The 18,092-nt window shown below is 36.1% G+C and overlaps 2 protein-coding genes, 1 long non-coding RNA gene and 1 pseudogene across 3 annotated transcripts; 2 read left to right on the plus strand and 2 right to left on the minus strand.

Moving 5' to 3' along the window:
* The first annotated feature begins 3,432 nt into the window (after positions 1–3,432).
* Positions 3,433–5,594, plus strand: LOC118039761 (BTB/POZ domain-containing protein At1g63850). The gene is made up of 2 exons (XM_035046555.2): positions 3,433–4,794; positions 5,044–5,594. The coding sequence occupies exons 1-2, from the start codon at positions 3,535–3,537 to the stop codon at positions 5,311–5,313; spliced, it is 1,530 nt and encodes a 509-aa protein (XP_034902446.1). The 5' UTR covers positions 3,433–3,534; the 3' UTR covers positions 5,314–5,594.
* A 42-nt stretch (positions 5,595–5,636) lies between these two features.
* LOC118039762 (uncharacterized protein At1g01500-like) lies at positions 5,637–7,417 on the minus strand (annotated as a pseudogene).
* A 2,738-nt stretch (positions 7,418–10,155) lies between these two features.
* LOC118039760 (uncharacterized) lies at positions 10,156–11,492 on the minus strand. Its single transcript, XM_035046554.2, has 3 exons — positions 11,246–11,492; positions 11,037–11,155; positions 10,156–10,460 (listed from the first exon to the last, which is right to left on the minus strand). The coding sequence occupies exons 1-3, from the start codon at positions 11,392–11,394 to the stop codon at positions 10,441–10,443; spliced, it is 288 nt and encodes a 95-aa protein (XP_034902445.1). The 5' UTR covers positions 11,395–11,492; the 3' UTR covers positions 10,156–10,440.
* A 1,566-nt stretch (positions 11,493–13,058) lies between these two features.
* Positions 13,059–14,960, plus strand: LOC118039759 (uncharacterized). Its single transcript, XR_012169552.1, has 4 exons — positions 13,059–13,155; positions 13,256–14,323; positions 14,414–14,525; positions 14,595–14,960. It is a non-coding gene; the product is annotated as an uncharacterized lncRNA (long non-coding RNA).
* The last annotated feature ends 3,132 nt before the right edge of the window (positions 14,961–18,092 follow it).

Below are 18,092 nucleotides of genomic sequence, written 5' to 3' on the forward strand. Positions count from 1 at the left end.
ACATTTCAAGAAATGAATAATGTATTTCACCAGGAACTAAATACCTTGCAGAACTTGGGAATCCTAATGACCATAAAAAAAGTTATTCTGTGTTTCAATGGTGATCAGAAGAAGATAGACTTCAATATATCCAGCGGAGTTAAAGCTAGTATAATAGAACTTGAAGTGCCAGCTAACAAAAACTTTCAAGAAACCTTGGGTTTCTTGAAAATTATATTGGCCAGGTATCATCATGAAGTGAAACATCTGGCTGTCTTGGTTATTTTCGCCGTTGCCCTGGATTACGGTTTTAAGCAGGAGGAGCCTTATTTTTAGTTGTTTACGTTGCCTAACACGTTCAATCTTGTGGTTGTCTTGAAATTCAAACAAGAAGAAGACCAATTTCTTGTGGCTGGATATGTGCTCAATCACCCAGCTGGTTTTTACAAGATATTCCTCAATGCGAATGAATCATTAAAGTTAGAAAGGACTTTTAAGATGCTGGCTTTTGTTGAATGTGATGAAGGGGATCTGGAAATGGCCACTTTGGTGGTTGACTACCTTGAACAGTTTTTCAAACTCGTTAGAGATAAGCTATTATACCCATTGCATTTTGAAATATGCAAAGTTGTTGGTTTACTTCCCCCTTGTTATTTGACAAAGTTGCTAAAAGAAATGCAACTACATATATTTGATTTACTAAATATAAATGAAATTTACGTAGTAGCCCAGGCGAATTCCAAACTATCAACTCTGGTTCATGAAAGTGGATTGTACATGAAAAAGCTAGATGAGTTTTTTGATACATGAGATGACGCATGGGATGCAAATTGGAATTGGGATATATGAGGTAATGGGATGAGGCTGCCTCGCCATGCAAAAGAAAAAGGTTTTTATTTACCTCATGCTGATCATGAACTACAGCCACAGCTTGTGAATAATTGAGGTTTTCATCTCATGGTGCGGTCTTATCTACTGTGAATAATTGAGTTGATTATATTTTTGGCGACCTAGATTTTCAATTTCTTCTATTTGAGTGTGCAAGCTTTTCAATTCTGTCAAATACATGCTTGTATGTTTATGAACATTATAAGAAAATTTTAAGCGCTCATAACGTTTTTTTTTTTAAGTTTTTGGCCTAAAAAAATTTTATTTTCATCTTTGATCTCTTTAATTTAAAATTTTTATGTTTTGATTTAAAATTTTATTTTGTCAAGGAGAGTGTTATTTAGATGTTCCTAAACTTTATGTTGCTTGAAAAAATAAATCAAGGCTAAAAAAAAATTGAGAAAACATATTTTCTCATGGTCTCTGTAAAGGCACCTAATAACCACTATGTAACACTCAGTGCATGAACATGTAATATGTTTCACCAATGACATAATATTTCTTAAAATGATCAAAATAATAAAAAAAAAAAAAGAAAAAAAAAAGGTACAAGATTGCATAGTAAAGGCGCCTAATAACCACTACGTAATACTCTTTTTAGTTCCTAATTTCGAATTCAAATATTAATTATGATAATTTATTGGCACCTTAAATTTAACTATTATAAATTTGTTAAAGCGGGACGGCTTAGCAAACACACACTAACAACTTTAATGGGAAAAAAAATAATTAAAAAAAAAAAATCTATGTTGTCCCACAGCAGCAAAAGAATAGAGTTGGAGAACACAGCACAATGTTCTATTTTTCTTGTTCCATGGATGTGTTTGACATCGCTTTCTTCATCATGTTCCTCACTTCTATTATTCTCATGAACAGCTGAATTTTTGCTTTCTGGTCTTCGTATTTTTCTGGTGGTGGCATCATATCCTGCCGGAATCTATGATAAATTAAACGAGTGGCCCTGGACAAAAACCGCAGCTCCGAGCAAACACATTCCATTCTACCAACATCTACGAGGGAAAGCAAATCCATAATCTTTAACTTCAACTCTCTTGGGAGGCGGTCGAAGCATGGAGGAGGAGCCATACCGGTCTTCTCACAAAGATCTATTAACAGCGGCAAAGCTAGTCCATCCTTCAGAACTTTCTCTAGCTGTCGAACTTCATTCTTATCATTGTCATTCATCAAAGAGTTCCTTTCACAATTTGCTCTCAACAAATTTATAGTGCGTCCAAAACCCTTTCCATTCAAACACACCCTGTGTATATCCGAGCCACCCTTGGTCAAAGATCCACATACATTGACGATATCTTCTGAACACTGTACCTTCACATAAATCGATTCAGCAACGTCGACGTTTTCAGGAAGCAAGAGCCCTGGAAGAGTATACCACATCGTGAATGCGTTTGAAGACAGGTCTGGTTGGAGGACGAAACTGATCAACTTTCATCCCAGATTTCAAATCGAACCCAATAAAACCAAATTCCAATAAGATGGCATGAGTAGCAATAGCCGCATTATGATTAGAGGAACTACAATCCTCATCCTTCTCAGTAGTTGGTTCACTGCTAGAGGGTTCTGCTACACCCTCGAACCCAGCAGATACAGAAGACTCGTGGCGGCTTGTCGTTTGTTGATTTGGGAAGTTGAGGGGTAACTCCTGATGAGAAGTTTCAGATTCTTCTCGATCAATCACCTGTTCTTGGACGGACAAAACTTGAGCCAGGGTTCCTTGTTCTTTAGGCATGTCTTTGAAATTCAGGATCAGACTTTCCATAGGTTTTGGCAGTCAAATTAATCTAGAGAACAACCAAAAAAACGAAGAAAGGAACTCCAAAATCTGCAGGAAACTTGAAGTTCCTATGGTGATATATAGGGATAAGAGAAGGTGCGCATATATATATATATATATATATAGAGAGAGAGAGAGAGAGAGAGAGAGAGTCCTAATGAATGCTGAGTAGTGATAGTGATATAGAGAAGGGGCACTAGAATCCTAATCAACTGCTGAATTTGCCAACTCAGCACGGTAGCGTTTCCAGAAGAATTTACCAAAGAAATTAATAGAGAATTTGACTGGCAACTTCCCATGCCAGTCCACTCAAGTATCTAATTAATTATCAGTTGATGATTATTAATTCCTTGGTCCCATATTAAGGGATATATTTTTTTTATGATTTTAATTTATGTATGTAAAAAAAAAAAGTAGAATTATTATATAGTCTCATCTATTCTCTCTATTATTTTAAAAATCTATTCAAAATAAAATTTAACTATATAAACATAGTTGAAAATAAAAGTGAGATAATATTTTTAAAACAGATATTTTAATTAATTTTTATTATATTTTAAGAAAATTTATACAAGCACAACGAAACTGGGGGAGTATCATGGATGTACACTTCCAAAGCAATAGCCCACAGTTTAGTACAAAGAGGGTAGTTTAGTAAAATGAGGGCGCTCGCACTCTAACGTTTTCACCAATTGCTCCAGTAAACGACAAGAAACACCGACTACGTAGTTTCCCCGCTCGCCAATTTATGAAAAAAAATATCATCACCACGCCACCTGTCCACCCAGCAAGCTTTAAAAAATTTCCACTGCCAACCAAATCTTCCTATTTGCACCAAGAAAAAAAATCTTCCCTAATCCAGAAACTTTTCGATAATGATCCCATCCACCTCCAAGAAAAGGCCACGCGTGCCATACAACCGCCATTCCACCGTATCCACAACCGCTAGCCTCCGCTCAACAGCCTCCAAATCCACTAGCCTCTCCTCCACCGCCGCCTTAATCGATTCATTTCCTGACAAAATCATCTCCGAAAACTCCAAAAAACTCCGCCGAACCTCCTCCCATCCGCTCCTCTCTACCGCCCCCTCCTCCTCCTCCACCACCACCACCCCGTTCAACGACGTTAACACTGCTGACGTCATCCTCCGCCTCTTCCTGGACCCCACTGCCCCCATCATTAACTTGGATTCAGTTTATTCAATTGACAATAATAACCAATCCAATGTCCAGATCTACCTCCATTCTCCCATCCTCCGCCGCTCTCAGTATTTCTCCGCCCTTTTATCCGACAGATGGCAGCACTCCAAGGAAAATCCCGATTCTGCTGAAAATAAAATCGACCAGTACTTGATTCCGTTAAAATTAGGCGTCGCTCCTGGATCGATCGAAGTCCATCTAAGCGTTTTAAAATTGCTGTATACGAACGATTTCAATAATGTGATTAACTCTGCTGCGGCGGCTCTAGATATTTTGCCTGTGGCGTTAAAGTTGTTGTTTGATGAGTGTGCGGATTATTGCGTTAAGTATCTTGAGGCTGTGCCGTGGAGTGAAGAGGAAGAGAAGCGCGTGATTAATTTAATTCCATATTTACGCGAGGAGGAGTCTGAAGAGCTATTAGCTAGGGTTTCTCCGGCGAAATATGATTCGTGTGAGGAAATGCTTCATGGTTTGATATTGGCTGCGATTCATAGTAGTTCGAACATGGCATTTGTGAAAGCGTTTGTGGCTAAGTTGTTGAGGGATTTTTCATCGAGGGAGTCGGCGAGGAGGGTTTTGGAGATGGCGTTTGAGACGAGTTTGAAGATTGTGAAGGAATCGCTTGAGGAGTATTCGAGTCCGAATTTTAGAGGGGATCATAATGAGACGGAAGCGATACAGAGGTTGAATTTGCATACAGCGATGACTAATGGGAAGCATTTGTTGTGGTTAGTGGAGAGGATGATTGAGCTGAGAGTGGCGGATAGTGCGGTGAAGGAGTGGAGTGAGCAAGATTCTTTTACGGCTGATTTGCAGAGGGCTTTCCGGGATGATGCGTGGAGGAATATTGTTCCGGGCTTTCCTGCTGTTTTGCTTCGTTGCACTTGTAGGCTTGCTAATGCTGTTGCTTCTGGGACCATTTTGGCCGCTAGACAGGTATTACTATTGGCTTTTATTTTCGATTATTTTGTGATCACTGCCACCAATTCTTTAAAATAAGCAATCCGTCAAGGATTGGATGCGTGAAGTTTGAATTGTTTTTGGTTTCTCCAAAAGCTGAATTTTTAGTTCTAACAAAAGAGTGTTAGAGCCTGTCTGTGCTTAGCAGGCTCGACAAAGATCTCTTGTTGTGAAATCCTTAACGAGGAGCACAGATGGTTCATTAATTTGAGCGTTTGCTTGCAGGTGAGGATGAAGCTTGTAAAGGATTGGCTTCCTGTTCTGATTGTATGCAAAGACAGTGCATTTTCTTCTATGTTACCAAGTCATAAATCACTGTACCTGGAGCTGGAAGAGACATTTCTAAGAATTATCTCCACACTTCCCATGTCAGATGCACAAGTGTTGTTGCAGCAGTGTCTCAGCTTCTCAACTCGAAATGTTGAAGATTGCCCCCACTTAGTCACCGCATTCAACACTTGGTTCCGCCGTGCAACAAATCAACCACAAGAGTGACAGATGAACTGTTGCTCCTGCCATGCTGCGTATTTACAAAGGTATAGGCGTTTCTGTGAAATGTACATATTAGGCTGGTGTTTATAGAATTCCACCGCGGACCATCCTCGGCAAAATGCCCTGATCTGGTTTTGTATGTTTCCCTCTCTCCTTGAGAGCTAAAGTGACCAGTGGGCCAAATGACTTCTAACTAGTGCTGTAGGATCAAAATGTTGCTGTTTGCAAAATTCTCCTTGAAGACTTGTTAAATTCTCTGAAATATACAAACATGTGTTGGTAAATTCTCATTTGGCAATGTGATCCCAGCCCATTAAGACCAAATAATGCACGCTTGTGTTTTTCAGGTTGCTAATAGCAATTTGAATTTGTTGATGTAGTATATTCAATTGTCTTGTGATTTCTACTCCGGGTTTTCAGATAACTGCAGAGTTCAAAAGGCAAATTAAAAACAGAGTGCTTAGGGGCCATAACTCGAAAGAAATGAGGATAATGTATTGATCTTAGATGGTATCAGGCTCAAATCATAAAAAAATCTCTACAATCGATCGCAACACAACTTACTAAAGAAGACTAAAACAGAGGAATTCCTATCCCCACTGCAGTTATAACACAGAACAGGTTGTAACATGGCGACAATCTTTCAAGCATATGAATGCCCACAAATTGTAAGGTAAACAAAGCTACCAGTGGGCCAGGTTAAGCCCCTATTAGTTCTAGATTAAGAACCAAGATGAATACTGTCATTAGAAGAAGCTATAACAGCTTTAAACAACCATTTTTCTCTGAACATTATTAATTTTTCTAAAAAACCAGCAGATCTTTATGCATAATTATCATCTTATGATCCTGTTTGAAGCTTAGCAAGTCACCTGCGTTCACCTGCTTGAGATATGAGGGAGGAATGTCACACGATGACACCCCCTGGAAAAACCATATAACTCTTCAAAGAGATTAGCTTAAATTAATAGTTTAGTGATTCAACTTTTTAATGTTAAGGTATTCACACAATTTTATGTTTACCATGAATAAACACGCTATCAGAAAAGAAAAAAGGATTCTAAAAGAAGACTTTTATGTACTATCCTCTTAACTTAAAAAACACATTCTAGAGCCTAGAATCATATCCGTTTATGTCAGTAGAGCAACTAGAATAGAGTGAAAAGCGCTAAAGAACTTGCAAAGTCAAAAAAACAAAACAGAAGTAAACATTCTGAAAGCAAAGCACATAGTTTTCCTAGAAATCCAAGATGAAATTAAGGTATACCTGTAAAGGAAGCCTGGAAGGGGCATCTTCTTGGCTTTCAGTTGCCTCGTATTCTGGTAAGGAATCTAGCATCCCCTTTCTCATCTGTTCCTTGTGAAAACCAAGATGCAAAGTCTTGGTTAAGATAATTGGAGTGCCTGGGAAAGATCCTGCAATGTAGACCTCAATTGTTGGCATCTCTGAATCTGGACCCATAAATTGTTTAGCCTTCAGGAAGCCGGTGCCTATGGTTATGTCTGATTCACAATTCATTCTCCACCTCTGGTCATGGTTCCCCGATCCCTCTACAAAACCATTGCTAGAACACAAATCTACAGCACCAGATAGAATGAGGACGTCCTTGTCAAAAACCTCGAACTTCACACTCCCAGTCATCCTTGTATTATCAGTGCTGACAAATGTGGCTTCTTCAGATTTCTTATCCAATCTATCCCTCCCAAGAGTGGTCGATGCACCGCTGGAGTTGATAGAAGTTCTAACACCATTTACTTCAAGAAGAGTATCAGGGTATAATGGAATATGGTTCACGGAAAGGCGCTCGGTAGTTGAGCCATCAATCTCACATTTGCTAACTCGAACATAGAATACTCTTAAATCAAGCCAGGGTAATGATCTGGGTTGACAAGGAGCGTGCCTAACAACTGTATGGCCATTTTCTGTAGGCCCATTTCAATTAGATGTTTCATAAGAATTCTCCATGACCATAAGGAAATCAGAGCACCTGAAAAGTAGGTGGAGAGAAGCTAAACTGAAAAGTAAATGAAACCTTTGGAGACAGAAGACTTTAACGGACCAACCTGAACCATAAAGAATCCTTTCAACTTCCTGTAAGAAATTAAAGCATTTAAAGAAAAGGTAAAGCCCAAGTGGGGACAACTGAGATAAGTTGCAGAAGCAAAAAGATAAAGAGATGAGAAAATAAACCAAAGAAAAATCCAAAGGAATGATGATAAAACAATGTTGGATGTTTGTGTAGTTTGTTTTCAATTTTTATAGAGCTCATCCGGGAAAAAAAAAAAAAAGAACAATCCAGGTAATCAAATTCAACAACTAGTAAAAATAGGTTGTCCTTTGATTTGATTTATATATTATAAGTTTATAACTACTCAGGTGATCAAATTGAAAAAGCAAAGGGCAGCAAAGTGGCAAATCAAGGGTGGTTGTAGCTATTCCAAGGCTATGATTATATTGTTGGGGAAGAGTGGGGTTACTCTGTATCTGATATTCTTCTTCTTCAGATCCTATCCGAGAGAGAGAGAGAGGGCTAGCAGGCTCACAAGGCCGGTGCAATTGCAAGGGATGTGCATGCTCTTTCTTTGTTTTATTTGGCTTCAGATTTAAGATTTGTGAATCTTCGACTATTAAGAAACTGTGAGACTAGTTCCTTTTATCTCTTGCTTCACTCAAGAATATATCTGCATTCTAAATCGTCGGATCCGCTGAATCCACTACCTTTTCTTCCCCAACCTTCACTTCAATGTTATTTTGAGGTAATAACAATGTACGACACAAAACCACTACCTCCAAGTTGAGATTTCAAGGGTTCTCTTCTCTGAGGATCCTCTGTTGCCGCATCGGGTTTTTTTTTTCCTGCTGCGAATCCTTTCCTATATAAAAAAATCTAATTCTTTCTTGATTATATATGTTTCTATGATTAAAATTGAGATCTTTAAACCAATCATAGGTGCCATTTTCCTTGTTATGGTTTTTTTAACGAGGATGGGACAATCATATGGCAAATATATAATGGTGATTTTGGTGTTATCTTTTTTCGTGTAACACTATTTCTTATCTTCTGCTTCATATCCGTCTTCAACATGGCTGGACACAACTCCCTTTGCATGATAAAGTTGCCAGGAGCTGGGAAAACGTTAGCTGGAATGAATCGTGCCTCATTACCACTGCTCATAATCCTGGTCCTCAAAAAACCTGACAAACTTGGCATTTAATCCTTTTAAGGGAAACTTCGAATTTCTGGTATTACTTATTCATAACTAGGGGCGCCTTTAACTAATTGGGATCACAAGATTTAGAAATAATTTCTTATTTAAAAAACTTCGATACTACCCGTGATTGATAGTGGATTGGAAAAGGACTCCGAGTTTACTTAGCGGCCTGGCCTCCTGTTTGAGAAATGCCATGCAATCCCTTCATTGGCAGCAAGGTGTAAAACGTAGAAAACAAGTTTTAGGTTCCTAGACTTTCCCTTTCAAAACAGACTTTCCTCCATCTAGTTCTATCATCAAGCTATGAATTTGACAAATTAATGCACGCAGACCAAAAGATGTATGAATATGAGGTGCTTATTAAATAAAATAATAATTTGTGATTTGTTTCTGGATGAAACCCCATCACGTTTCTCAATCGACATTTGTGATTTGTTTCTGGATGAAAAAAAGTTGATTCAAACTACTGGCCCTGTTTACAGTTGATAGTCAAATTTAAGTTCTAACCGCGTTTAGACAAGGGAGGGTTATGTGCCCACTCGAGTGCTAAGAAAACACGGGACGGTGAACCCAATGAAAGAAGTGCTCCAATCAAGCCAGCTCGAGCACAGAAAGAGGCGAGCAGGTGCTACTTAGAACTAAAAAACTAAACCAAAGTTTTATCGGAGATGATTACATCATCGATATTACATCAACCCCACACACAACCAAATGATCCTGGCCAACAATGGAAATGACTTGCATCAAGCAGCAGCAATGAAAGAAATGAGATGCAAAGAGGACCAACCAACATAAGGGGAAGAAAAAACCGCTCAAATGCAGCCCAATTTGGTTTGAAATGACCCAGCCTTGTCACCGAGGAACTGCGAAATCTAGGAAATGCCAGTGAAGACACGATAGAAGAAACTCGGCAGCTGGAGAAATGTAAAAATCGAAAAGGATTTTGTCCAACATGAAGCTTAAAAAATGTTGAGAAAACATAAGTGTAGAGCAGAAGAAAAGTTAGCTTGGCACATACAGTGGGGAACATGACAACAAGAATTCAACATAAGCGACTACGAGGATCAACAGATCATCTATGCTGCCCCCAATTTCAGTCTTTCATCTAATGACTTGAATATTCCATCTTCATCGAATGACTTAATTTATAGTTCTAGGTGAAGAGAAACTTAAGGATGACTAATCCTACAGTCATTCCCACATGCAAAGTATACGTTGTAACATAGTATAAGTTATATGAAGCATTTGATATAATTTTTTGCAAGGGCAACCTTATCCAGGGATCTCTACTCCACACACCAGAGCTAAGATGGAAAAACAAACAGCTGAAAAAAAGTTTTAAAGATTGAGTTGATAGATTATGCCGGGGGAATTAACCTTCCCTTCCATATTGAAAACAAGCAACAACAAAGTTATGTCTCGTTGGCAGAAGCTTGAGTTACATCTCGTGGTTGCTCAATTAAGGGATTCTAATTTCACATACATTTCATCTTCACTATAAGAGACAGTTACTCTCTACAAATCCCTCGAATGGTAACTGAAACCAGATAATTTGGTAAAAAGAAGTCCTGTTCAGGACAAGTTAAAATCCCAATCAAATCAATGTTTTATGCTGCTTGAAGGACTTCAAACGGTTAAATTAACAAATGGCATTACCAGACCCCTTCTTCATACAACATTAACTGGTACATAACATTATAGCTCAATGAATCCATTAAACAAACAAGCAAAAGATGACAAGTCTAAGTCATCCATTCTCTTTGCGATGTGGGAAGGGAAAGGCAACAGCAAAAGGTGAAAATAACAGCATTTTGCCCAAAACAAGTTTGCATATGCTTTCATATTACAAGGAGAAAGAATTCAAGACTCAAAAATGGATTCAGTTTCCTTTCACATTTACCATCCCAGCAGGCTGTGTCACAACGGTGTAGCAAGCCCTATTGCAATGCAGCAGAGGAACCGATTCGAGTCAGAGGTGACCAACAATGCAGAATAAGAGGTAGAAAAAAAACAGTACTAAAAAACTCAACCAAAGTAAAACCCATAAAAACAATCCTATTTCGATATTAATCAAATGTTGTAACAATTGAACACTAGCCAAAAACTCATATATGCACAATCTGGTTTTATTAGGAGATATAATAAGAGAAGACCGAAATTCGAATACATGCTTTGCAAGACCAAGTGCTGCACACACGCACGCACACAATTACCCAAATTAGTTTCGAAAAAAATCCATTTCCCACTACACATCAGTAAACAATCACACCAAGTTAGGTCGGTTCAACGCCATCTCGGTGACTTCTCATTGCCTATGAAGAAGCCACCTGATAACCACTATGCAACCCTCACAGTGCCCAAACATGCAGGGGCCCAACATAAATTTGACATATGACATGACTGACTATACATGGTATTTCTCATAATGATAAAAACAATAATAAAAGAAAAAAAAACATGGAAAAAAAAAAAAAAGACACAAACTTCAAGAAATAAATATAAAAATAACTCACCTTGAGAGAGCCAGCTCCAGCAAGAAGAATCAACAGCGATGCTAGATTTGAGTCTAGCATTTGCAATTGCACTGTGGAGTGGCATCAACGACTCCACACTCCCTAAAACTGAAACAATCCTACAATTCCAAAGCAAAAACAAAAAAATAAATTAAGAAATTTATAAAAAAAATCCCAATTTGAATTGAAAAGAAGAATACATTATTCACCTTGAAGTGGCAAGGATAGTTCGTGTTGGTGTTGAAGTGAACGGAGAAGACATGGATTTCGCGTTTAGTGTTTTCTGACCTGCCGTTTTGGATAGAGATGCCAGGGACCTTGTGGTTGACGTCATTGCCGATCTGCAAAACGACGCCATTTCTGGTTTTTCACGATAGAGAGAAGCCGAGTGAGTTCAGTAACTGGGTTAAAATCGAGAAGAGGAGTGAGTGATAACTTAAACCCTACCTCGTACATAGCGAGAGTTTAGAGGAGGAGCGTTACTTCTGTTGAGGTCAAAACGCAGCGTTTTGACAGTTTAAGAACCGCACCGTTTCAGTGAAAAATGAACCGACGTGTTAACGTGAAATGCAGTTGAAACCGTATTTTTAAAAATTAAAAAATATATATTTAAAATTAATATTTTTATAATTTTAAATTATTTTAATGTGTTAATATAAAAAATAATTTTAAAAATATAAAAAATATATATTATTTTAATATATTTTTAAAAATTATATATTTTAAATACAACCTTGCTACATTTCCGGACTCCAATGCATGTGAAAAAACTGAGGTGAACGGAATCCTCGAGATTATCAGGTGGTTTTGGTGGTCTCAGTTTACTTCCTTTGCTAACTCAACAAATCGCACCCGAAGAGGAGGAGGAAGACCTCGGAATCAATGGCTGCGATATTAGCTCGCAAGTCTCTTCATGCTCTTCGCGCTCGTCAGCTTGTAAGAATCTTGTAGCCCCAATTACCTCTTTCTGTTTGGTTGCCAAGAAAATGAAGAAAATAGTGGAATCTGGATTGCACATTCGACTCTTAAACTTCTCAATACCTGTGACTCGAATCTAATCTTCATTTTCTCTTTTTTCTGAACTTTTTTTCATAAATGAATAATATAAGGTGAAAAATGATGATTTAGGTTATTTGGTTAATAAGTCAGGATTATAAATAAATAAAATAAATTTAATTCCTCTCCATCTATGAAGAGGTTTAAGCGAATTGATTTAGGTGCGAAGATGACTTCTTTTTGTCATATATGCTGTTATGTCAAAGATGCGAAGATGACGCCTTGTTGTGGCGGTAGAAAACAATTTATTTTGATCGATATTCATTGTGTTTTTACTCTAAGATGCTGGAATTTCTGGATGAGATTATTTGTGTGCTTGAACTTGTGTATGCATTGAATGAGAGAGAGAATGGAAAGTTTTTAATGTTACCGAGGGTATGCATAAGCAACTCGTAAGATTGTTTCACTATTTTTCGAATTGCTGACCGATGGGTGATGAAATATTGGTTGTATTTCAGAAGAGCTCTTAGGATTTGGTTCATGCTGCTGATTTTGGTCTTGACAGTTCATGCTTTGCATGCTTGATTTATGAGTTAGCTTATAGTAATATTACTTTGCTGTGCTTTTCTGGGTCTGCAGGCTGTATCAGGACAAGCATTGCAAAGTTCAAACCAATATGCACTGAAATCTAGTGCCCACTTATATTCCACCAAAAAAGGTTTGCCTGTTCCCTTCCCTCTATTTTATTTATATTTATATATACTATTTGTGTGTGTTCTTGGACGAGTGAAAAATGTTATCGAGATTTATCAGTGATGCTCACAAGCTAAGACTGTAAATCATTTGTGTTAAAATTTATTACATGACATGCATGAGATTATTTGAGAGTGTTTTTTATTAATGTTTTAAGATTTTTTTTTGGAGGGTGACAAACAATTATTCCTTCTATGTTTCTAGTCCAAAAACAACTGCCTGCATCTTTAATGGGACCTTTCTTGTTTATATAGTGTGTTCATGCTTTGCTTCAGATATTTATGGCTCTTGCGAATTTTCTTATATGCTACTGTCGAAGATGAAGAAAGAGAGGAGCTTGCAAAGGAGATCTCAAAGGACTGGAGATCTGGTAATGTATACAATCCTTGAAGTTTGTGTTTTGAATTCAGTTTAACTCCATTTTTTTGTCTGATACAACAAAAGGTCCTAATGCTCTTGAGTAATTACAGTTTTTGAGCGAAGCATAAACACACTGTTTCTTACTGAAATGGTTCGCAGTTTGTCTTTGACTCTCATGTACTTCTTTGAGAAAAAAGTTACCGTAAGTGTCTCATCATACACCAACAGATATTATAATGTGACAATGGTGAGTGATGATAGCAGGAATATCTTCTCTTATGCAGATCAATTATCCATTTGAGAAAGGTCCTTTAGCCCTTGTCTTCATGGTGAGCGTGCACTCCGACGATATCATACTGGGGAGGAACGTTGTATTGCATGCAAACTCTGTGAAGCTGTAAGGCTTCAAGATTTATTTTACTCTCTTAAACAAATATCATTGTTGTGTGAAGCAATAAAGGGGGGGATTTACCTTGTTAGTTTTGAATTCTCATATTATATCCAGCCCCTAGTTCAATCACTCTTCTGGTTGGAGATTATCAAACTATACCAAGGTGCGCACACAAATTGTATTTTACTTGAGCTGATTAGCCTCAAAATTTGACAAAATTTTCTCGTATTGTTTTTTTATTTGTGATTACATGAGGTCTATGGAGCACTTGGAAATTGGTGTCATATTTTTGCAATTCCACTTAAATTTCTCAGAAATGCTACTACATTATCTAAGCTGTCAAAAGTTTTACATCCTTTTTGCATTTCCAGGTTTGTATTCTCTGGAATTTAATGCTTTATTTGTTTCTACTAGTGAAATTTCATGTTGACTGCATCCTTTGATGAGCATACATCCAATTAGATTGTGTTTACTAGTGTGAAAACGTGCTGGTAGCTTCTTGATTTGTGCAGCTGTTTTATGTTTACTGTTTGGGTTGGGGGTGTGCATTTCTGTTCTGGGTAATATTTTTTTAAATCCCTATTTCTGTTTTATCTGAGAAAGTAGCAGCATTCCATCTATACCCTCTTAATCTCTATGAGTTGTTGACATCTCTCATTGGATAGTCTTATAGTTGCATTCAGTTCTTTTCTCATGATGCCTGGTTGGTTGCCAGATTTGTCCTGCACAGGCAATCACCATCGAGGCTGAGGAGCGAGAAGATGGAAGCCGGGGGACTACGTTCTAGGTGAGAGATTTATCATTGTTCCTTTGCTCCTCGTTTTCTTCTCCTCCTGTGCCCCCATCTCGTCCATTCTTACGACTCTGGATTCGATAGGTATGACATTGATATGACAAAATGTATCTATTGTGGATTTTGCCAAGAGGCATGCCCTGTTGATGCCATTTTTGAAGGACCAAACTTCAAATTTACAACAGAGACTCACGAGGTAGCATCCCTTTCACCATGAGCCTACTTTGATAACGGAAGGGTTTCTTAACATTCACTATTGTTGCAGGAGCTCTTGTACGACAAAGAAAAGCTACTTGATAATGGAGTTCGTTGGGAAATTGAGATTGCAGAGAACCTAAGATCTAAAAGCCTTTACTGTATTTACAACACAATACAAGTTTAATACCAGAATGCCTAAACTTTTAAGCTCTTCATATTTCCTACATCGAGAAAAAATAAAGATATTAATGAATCATAACAATTGCAAGAATAAACAATAAAGAGTTTCTAGTAATTGTACATATGCTCAAAAAAAATACAAACCTTATTTTAGATTTCCATCACTCGTCAATGGTTGAAATTATTCCAAGTTTAGGACTCCAACTAACTCATGTTTTGAAAATCGACTTCCTCCGTATTCTCCAATCTTTTTTTTTTTGTCATCCCACTTATTCTTCAATTGTGTTTTGTTAATGCATTATTGATCTATTCTTTAAAGCAATTAATAACATATTTTCATCCAACTTTGTCAAAATGTGTGTTTGGTCGCATTCCTTTCTTAATTGCTTTGATATAAATATCACAAAATATGTGTTATATCTCTATAGTTCAATAAGCCTTATCTTGTGATTGGGAATCTTTCATGTTCTTAGTTAAATTTTTTTTTTTTTCTAACATACAATTAATAAGTTAAATTCCTAGATGCAATATAACAAAAGGTTATGACAACACATTAATTTGTATGAATGCATTAGCAATCTTGGTTTTTGAAAGCAATAATTCCTAATGGCTACTTGACAATAAAAGGTGTTTGCTGCAGTTAATGCTACGGATTTAATAGTAATACCAAATAAGTTTCTCTTACAATGCAAGTGAAAATTCACATATGGATTGATCTAAGTTTTTGAAAACAATAATTAAAAGGAAAAAAAAAATCAAGATCAACTATGTTACAAAAGCACATTATCAATGAATGACCAACCATAATGTATTAAGCTTCTACCAGTATATAACCCAAATAATATGGTTGTTGAAGACGAGCTATAATATGATGCTGCTGATATTTGCAAATGACAAGCATAAACATAAAACCATTGTGATAAATAAAGTTATTAAAAGAAGATAACAAAATAAAAAAAACATTTGCAAGTTTAGAAATGAGAGTTATAAAAGAAGAAAACCAATTATTAAAGGAAAAAAATTTAGTCTAATACTTTATTGGGATGTTAAAGTTATCCCACATAAACCAGCACATCCACACATTAACCATAATACTGGAAACAAAAGAACTCTACAACATTAGTGTCACAAATAAGTTATAAGAAATCCTTTAGGTTCAAAAATAGTTTTTGCAAAGTCTATCTAGATATAGGCCCAGTTTGTTAGTTTCAATTTGGAAATTAATTATACATAGTTTCCTTTTGACACGACTAAAAGATTGATGTCTTCTCCCAAGTGCAGGAGTGTCGAAGTAATAAATAACTCAGCAAGACCAGGGTCGAACCACATGGAGGTTAAATGTATAAATTATAGACAACAACAATACAACAACAACAACAATAATAATAATAATAGTAAGAGTAGTAGTAGTGGTGACTAGTAGTGATAGTAGTAGTAGTAGTAGTAGTAGTAATAGTAAAGAAGTTGATGAGAACTTTGAGATGAAAGATTAATGTAAGGATTAAACAATAATAAAAACAAATGTCAGGGTTAGAGGATTCACTAATAGTATTTCAAACAAGTATAGTATAAACTCTTATTACTTAACTGGAAACCACACACAAAGGAGATTTCAATCGGATGATTTGTTACTAATAGCTTATTATAAATTGTTAACATGATCATATTAATTATCTTATTTAAGTAACATCAAACTTTTAAATATTGTTAGAAATTTATGATGCTAACTTATGTTAACAACAAATCAAGTTCCTTTCATATCATAGGTGTAGGTAATACCATATGGTTGGGCTATGAGAGTGCCAAGCATTAGTAAGATAAAAAGATAAGACATGTTAATATTAAACATTAAGGTCTATGTTAAATTTACACCATATTTATTCTTACACCATTATGTAACATTTTTACCTTGACATAATAAACTTAGCTAAACATAATGAATAAGAGAAACATAAATAAACAAAATGAGAACATAAATAAGATACAAATTAACTAAGTAAAGGAAAGGAAATAAAAAGCATAAACAAGGTATTAATAAAAACAAAACTTAAGAATTACAATATATATATATATATATATATATATATATATATATATATATAAGAGAGAGAGCAAGAGCAAGTTCTTGATCTGAACCACCAAGCCCCTCAATGCATGGCAAATACCTCCTTTTATAGGCTAAAATTTAAAACTATTGATTTGATAACTAATTGTTGAGTGAGTGATCAACTTTTAAATTGGTGAAAATCCTTATTTTCTTGTCTGAATAAAATATCATTGCTAACATCGGAACTGGAACCACCTATAGTCATGAAATTTTTAGAAAATTGTCTTATCTTTCCTGGAAAAAAAATTGAGGTCATTTGGACTTCTAGAACTCGAGATGTAGGCTAAACACTGAACAATGTCTGGGTTACAAGACAGATTCGGACTTCTCCGTTGTTGCTATAATTTGGACTTGAAAACGGCCTTTTAAAATCTTGGACTCCACATGAAAGTTATAGGCCTATGTTACCGAATCTATCCAAAAACTTAAGGTCATTTGGACATCTAGAACTCGAGATATGATCCAATTACCGAACAGTGTTCTATTTTGGATTACTCCAACATCTCTTTTCTAAGTTTGACCCTCTTTTTGTCCTTTCAATTTCAATATTTAAACTTATCAATAAATCCTTTTATTTATGTGATAGGCCTGCATTTAAGATGAACATTTACTATAAATTAAAGGTATCTTATATTATTAGGTATGTTATTATAAAACATGTTTTAGTTAGGGAGTTATTGATACAAATGACAATGCAAAATGATGATATAAACCTTGATAAAAATTCACTTTTAAGCACTAATCACCTTCCCACCATAAACAATGGTATGTAATAGTCATGAAAATGGACTTCAACGCCACTATAAATGACAATTAATGTGAAACCAAAAGTAATATTTATGATCAATCCATGCATTTAAACTTAAGTAATTTGTACATTTAATAAATCATATGTGAAAGAAAAAATATCAGAGATTGCAAGATTATCCACATAAACAAAAACAAGCAAGAAAAATAATGTCTCTTAACATGCAAACGAACTCATGGAGTTTTGCAACGCATCTCGTTTTGACATAAAAGCATAAGATATCAGTAAATTGCATAATCACCAAAAAGAACATGAATAGATAACCTTATTCCGAATGATATCCTAATTTTTTTTCCATGAGGAGAAATAAATAATTATGTTATTATTGACATTGAAATGCTTACGTACGCATAATAACCCAAAATGCCAATTTATAACATGAAAAAAATACAAATATGTCTATATACAATGACCATGCAGTAAGAACATAAACATGGACATATCTTCAATTTTTTGCCATGTTCAGCTAA

Source organism: Populus alba, chromosome 4, assembly GCF_005239225.2.
Source record: "Populus alba chromosome 4, ASM523922v2, whole genome shotgun sequence".
NCBI lineage: Eukaryota > Viridiplantae > Streptophyta > Magnoliopsida > Malpighiales > Salicaceae > Populus > Populus alba.

Excerpts from the sequence above, each read along its gene's own strand:
- LOC118039761 (XM_035046555.2), top strand. The coding sequence starts at position 3,535 with ATGATCCCATCCACCTCCAAGAAAAGGCCACGCGTGCCATACAACCGC. Across the intron at positions 4,795-5,043 it reads CCATTTTGGCCGCTAGACAG|GTGAGGATGAAGCTTGTAAA; the intron begins GTATTACTATTG and ends GTTTGCTTGCAG.
- LOC118039760 (XM_035046554.2), bottom strand. The coding sequence starts at position 11,394 with ATGGCGTCGTTTTGCAGATCGGCAATGACGTCAACCACAAGGTCCCTG. Across the intron at positions 11,156-11,245 it reads ACTATCCTTGCCACTTCAAG|GATTGTTTCAGTTTTAGGGA; the intron begins GTGAATAATGTA and ends TTGGAATTGTAG. Across the intron at positions 10,461-11,036 it reads CTGGAGCTGGCTCTCTCAAG|GGCTTGCTACACCGTTGTGA; the intron begins GTGAGTTATTTT and ends GCATTGCAATAG.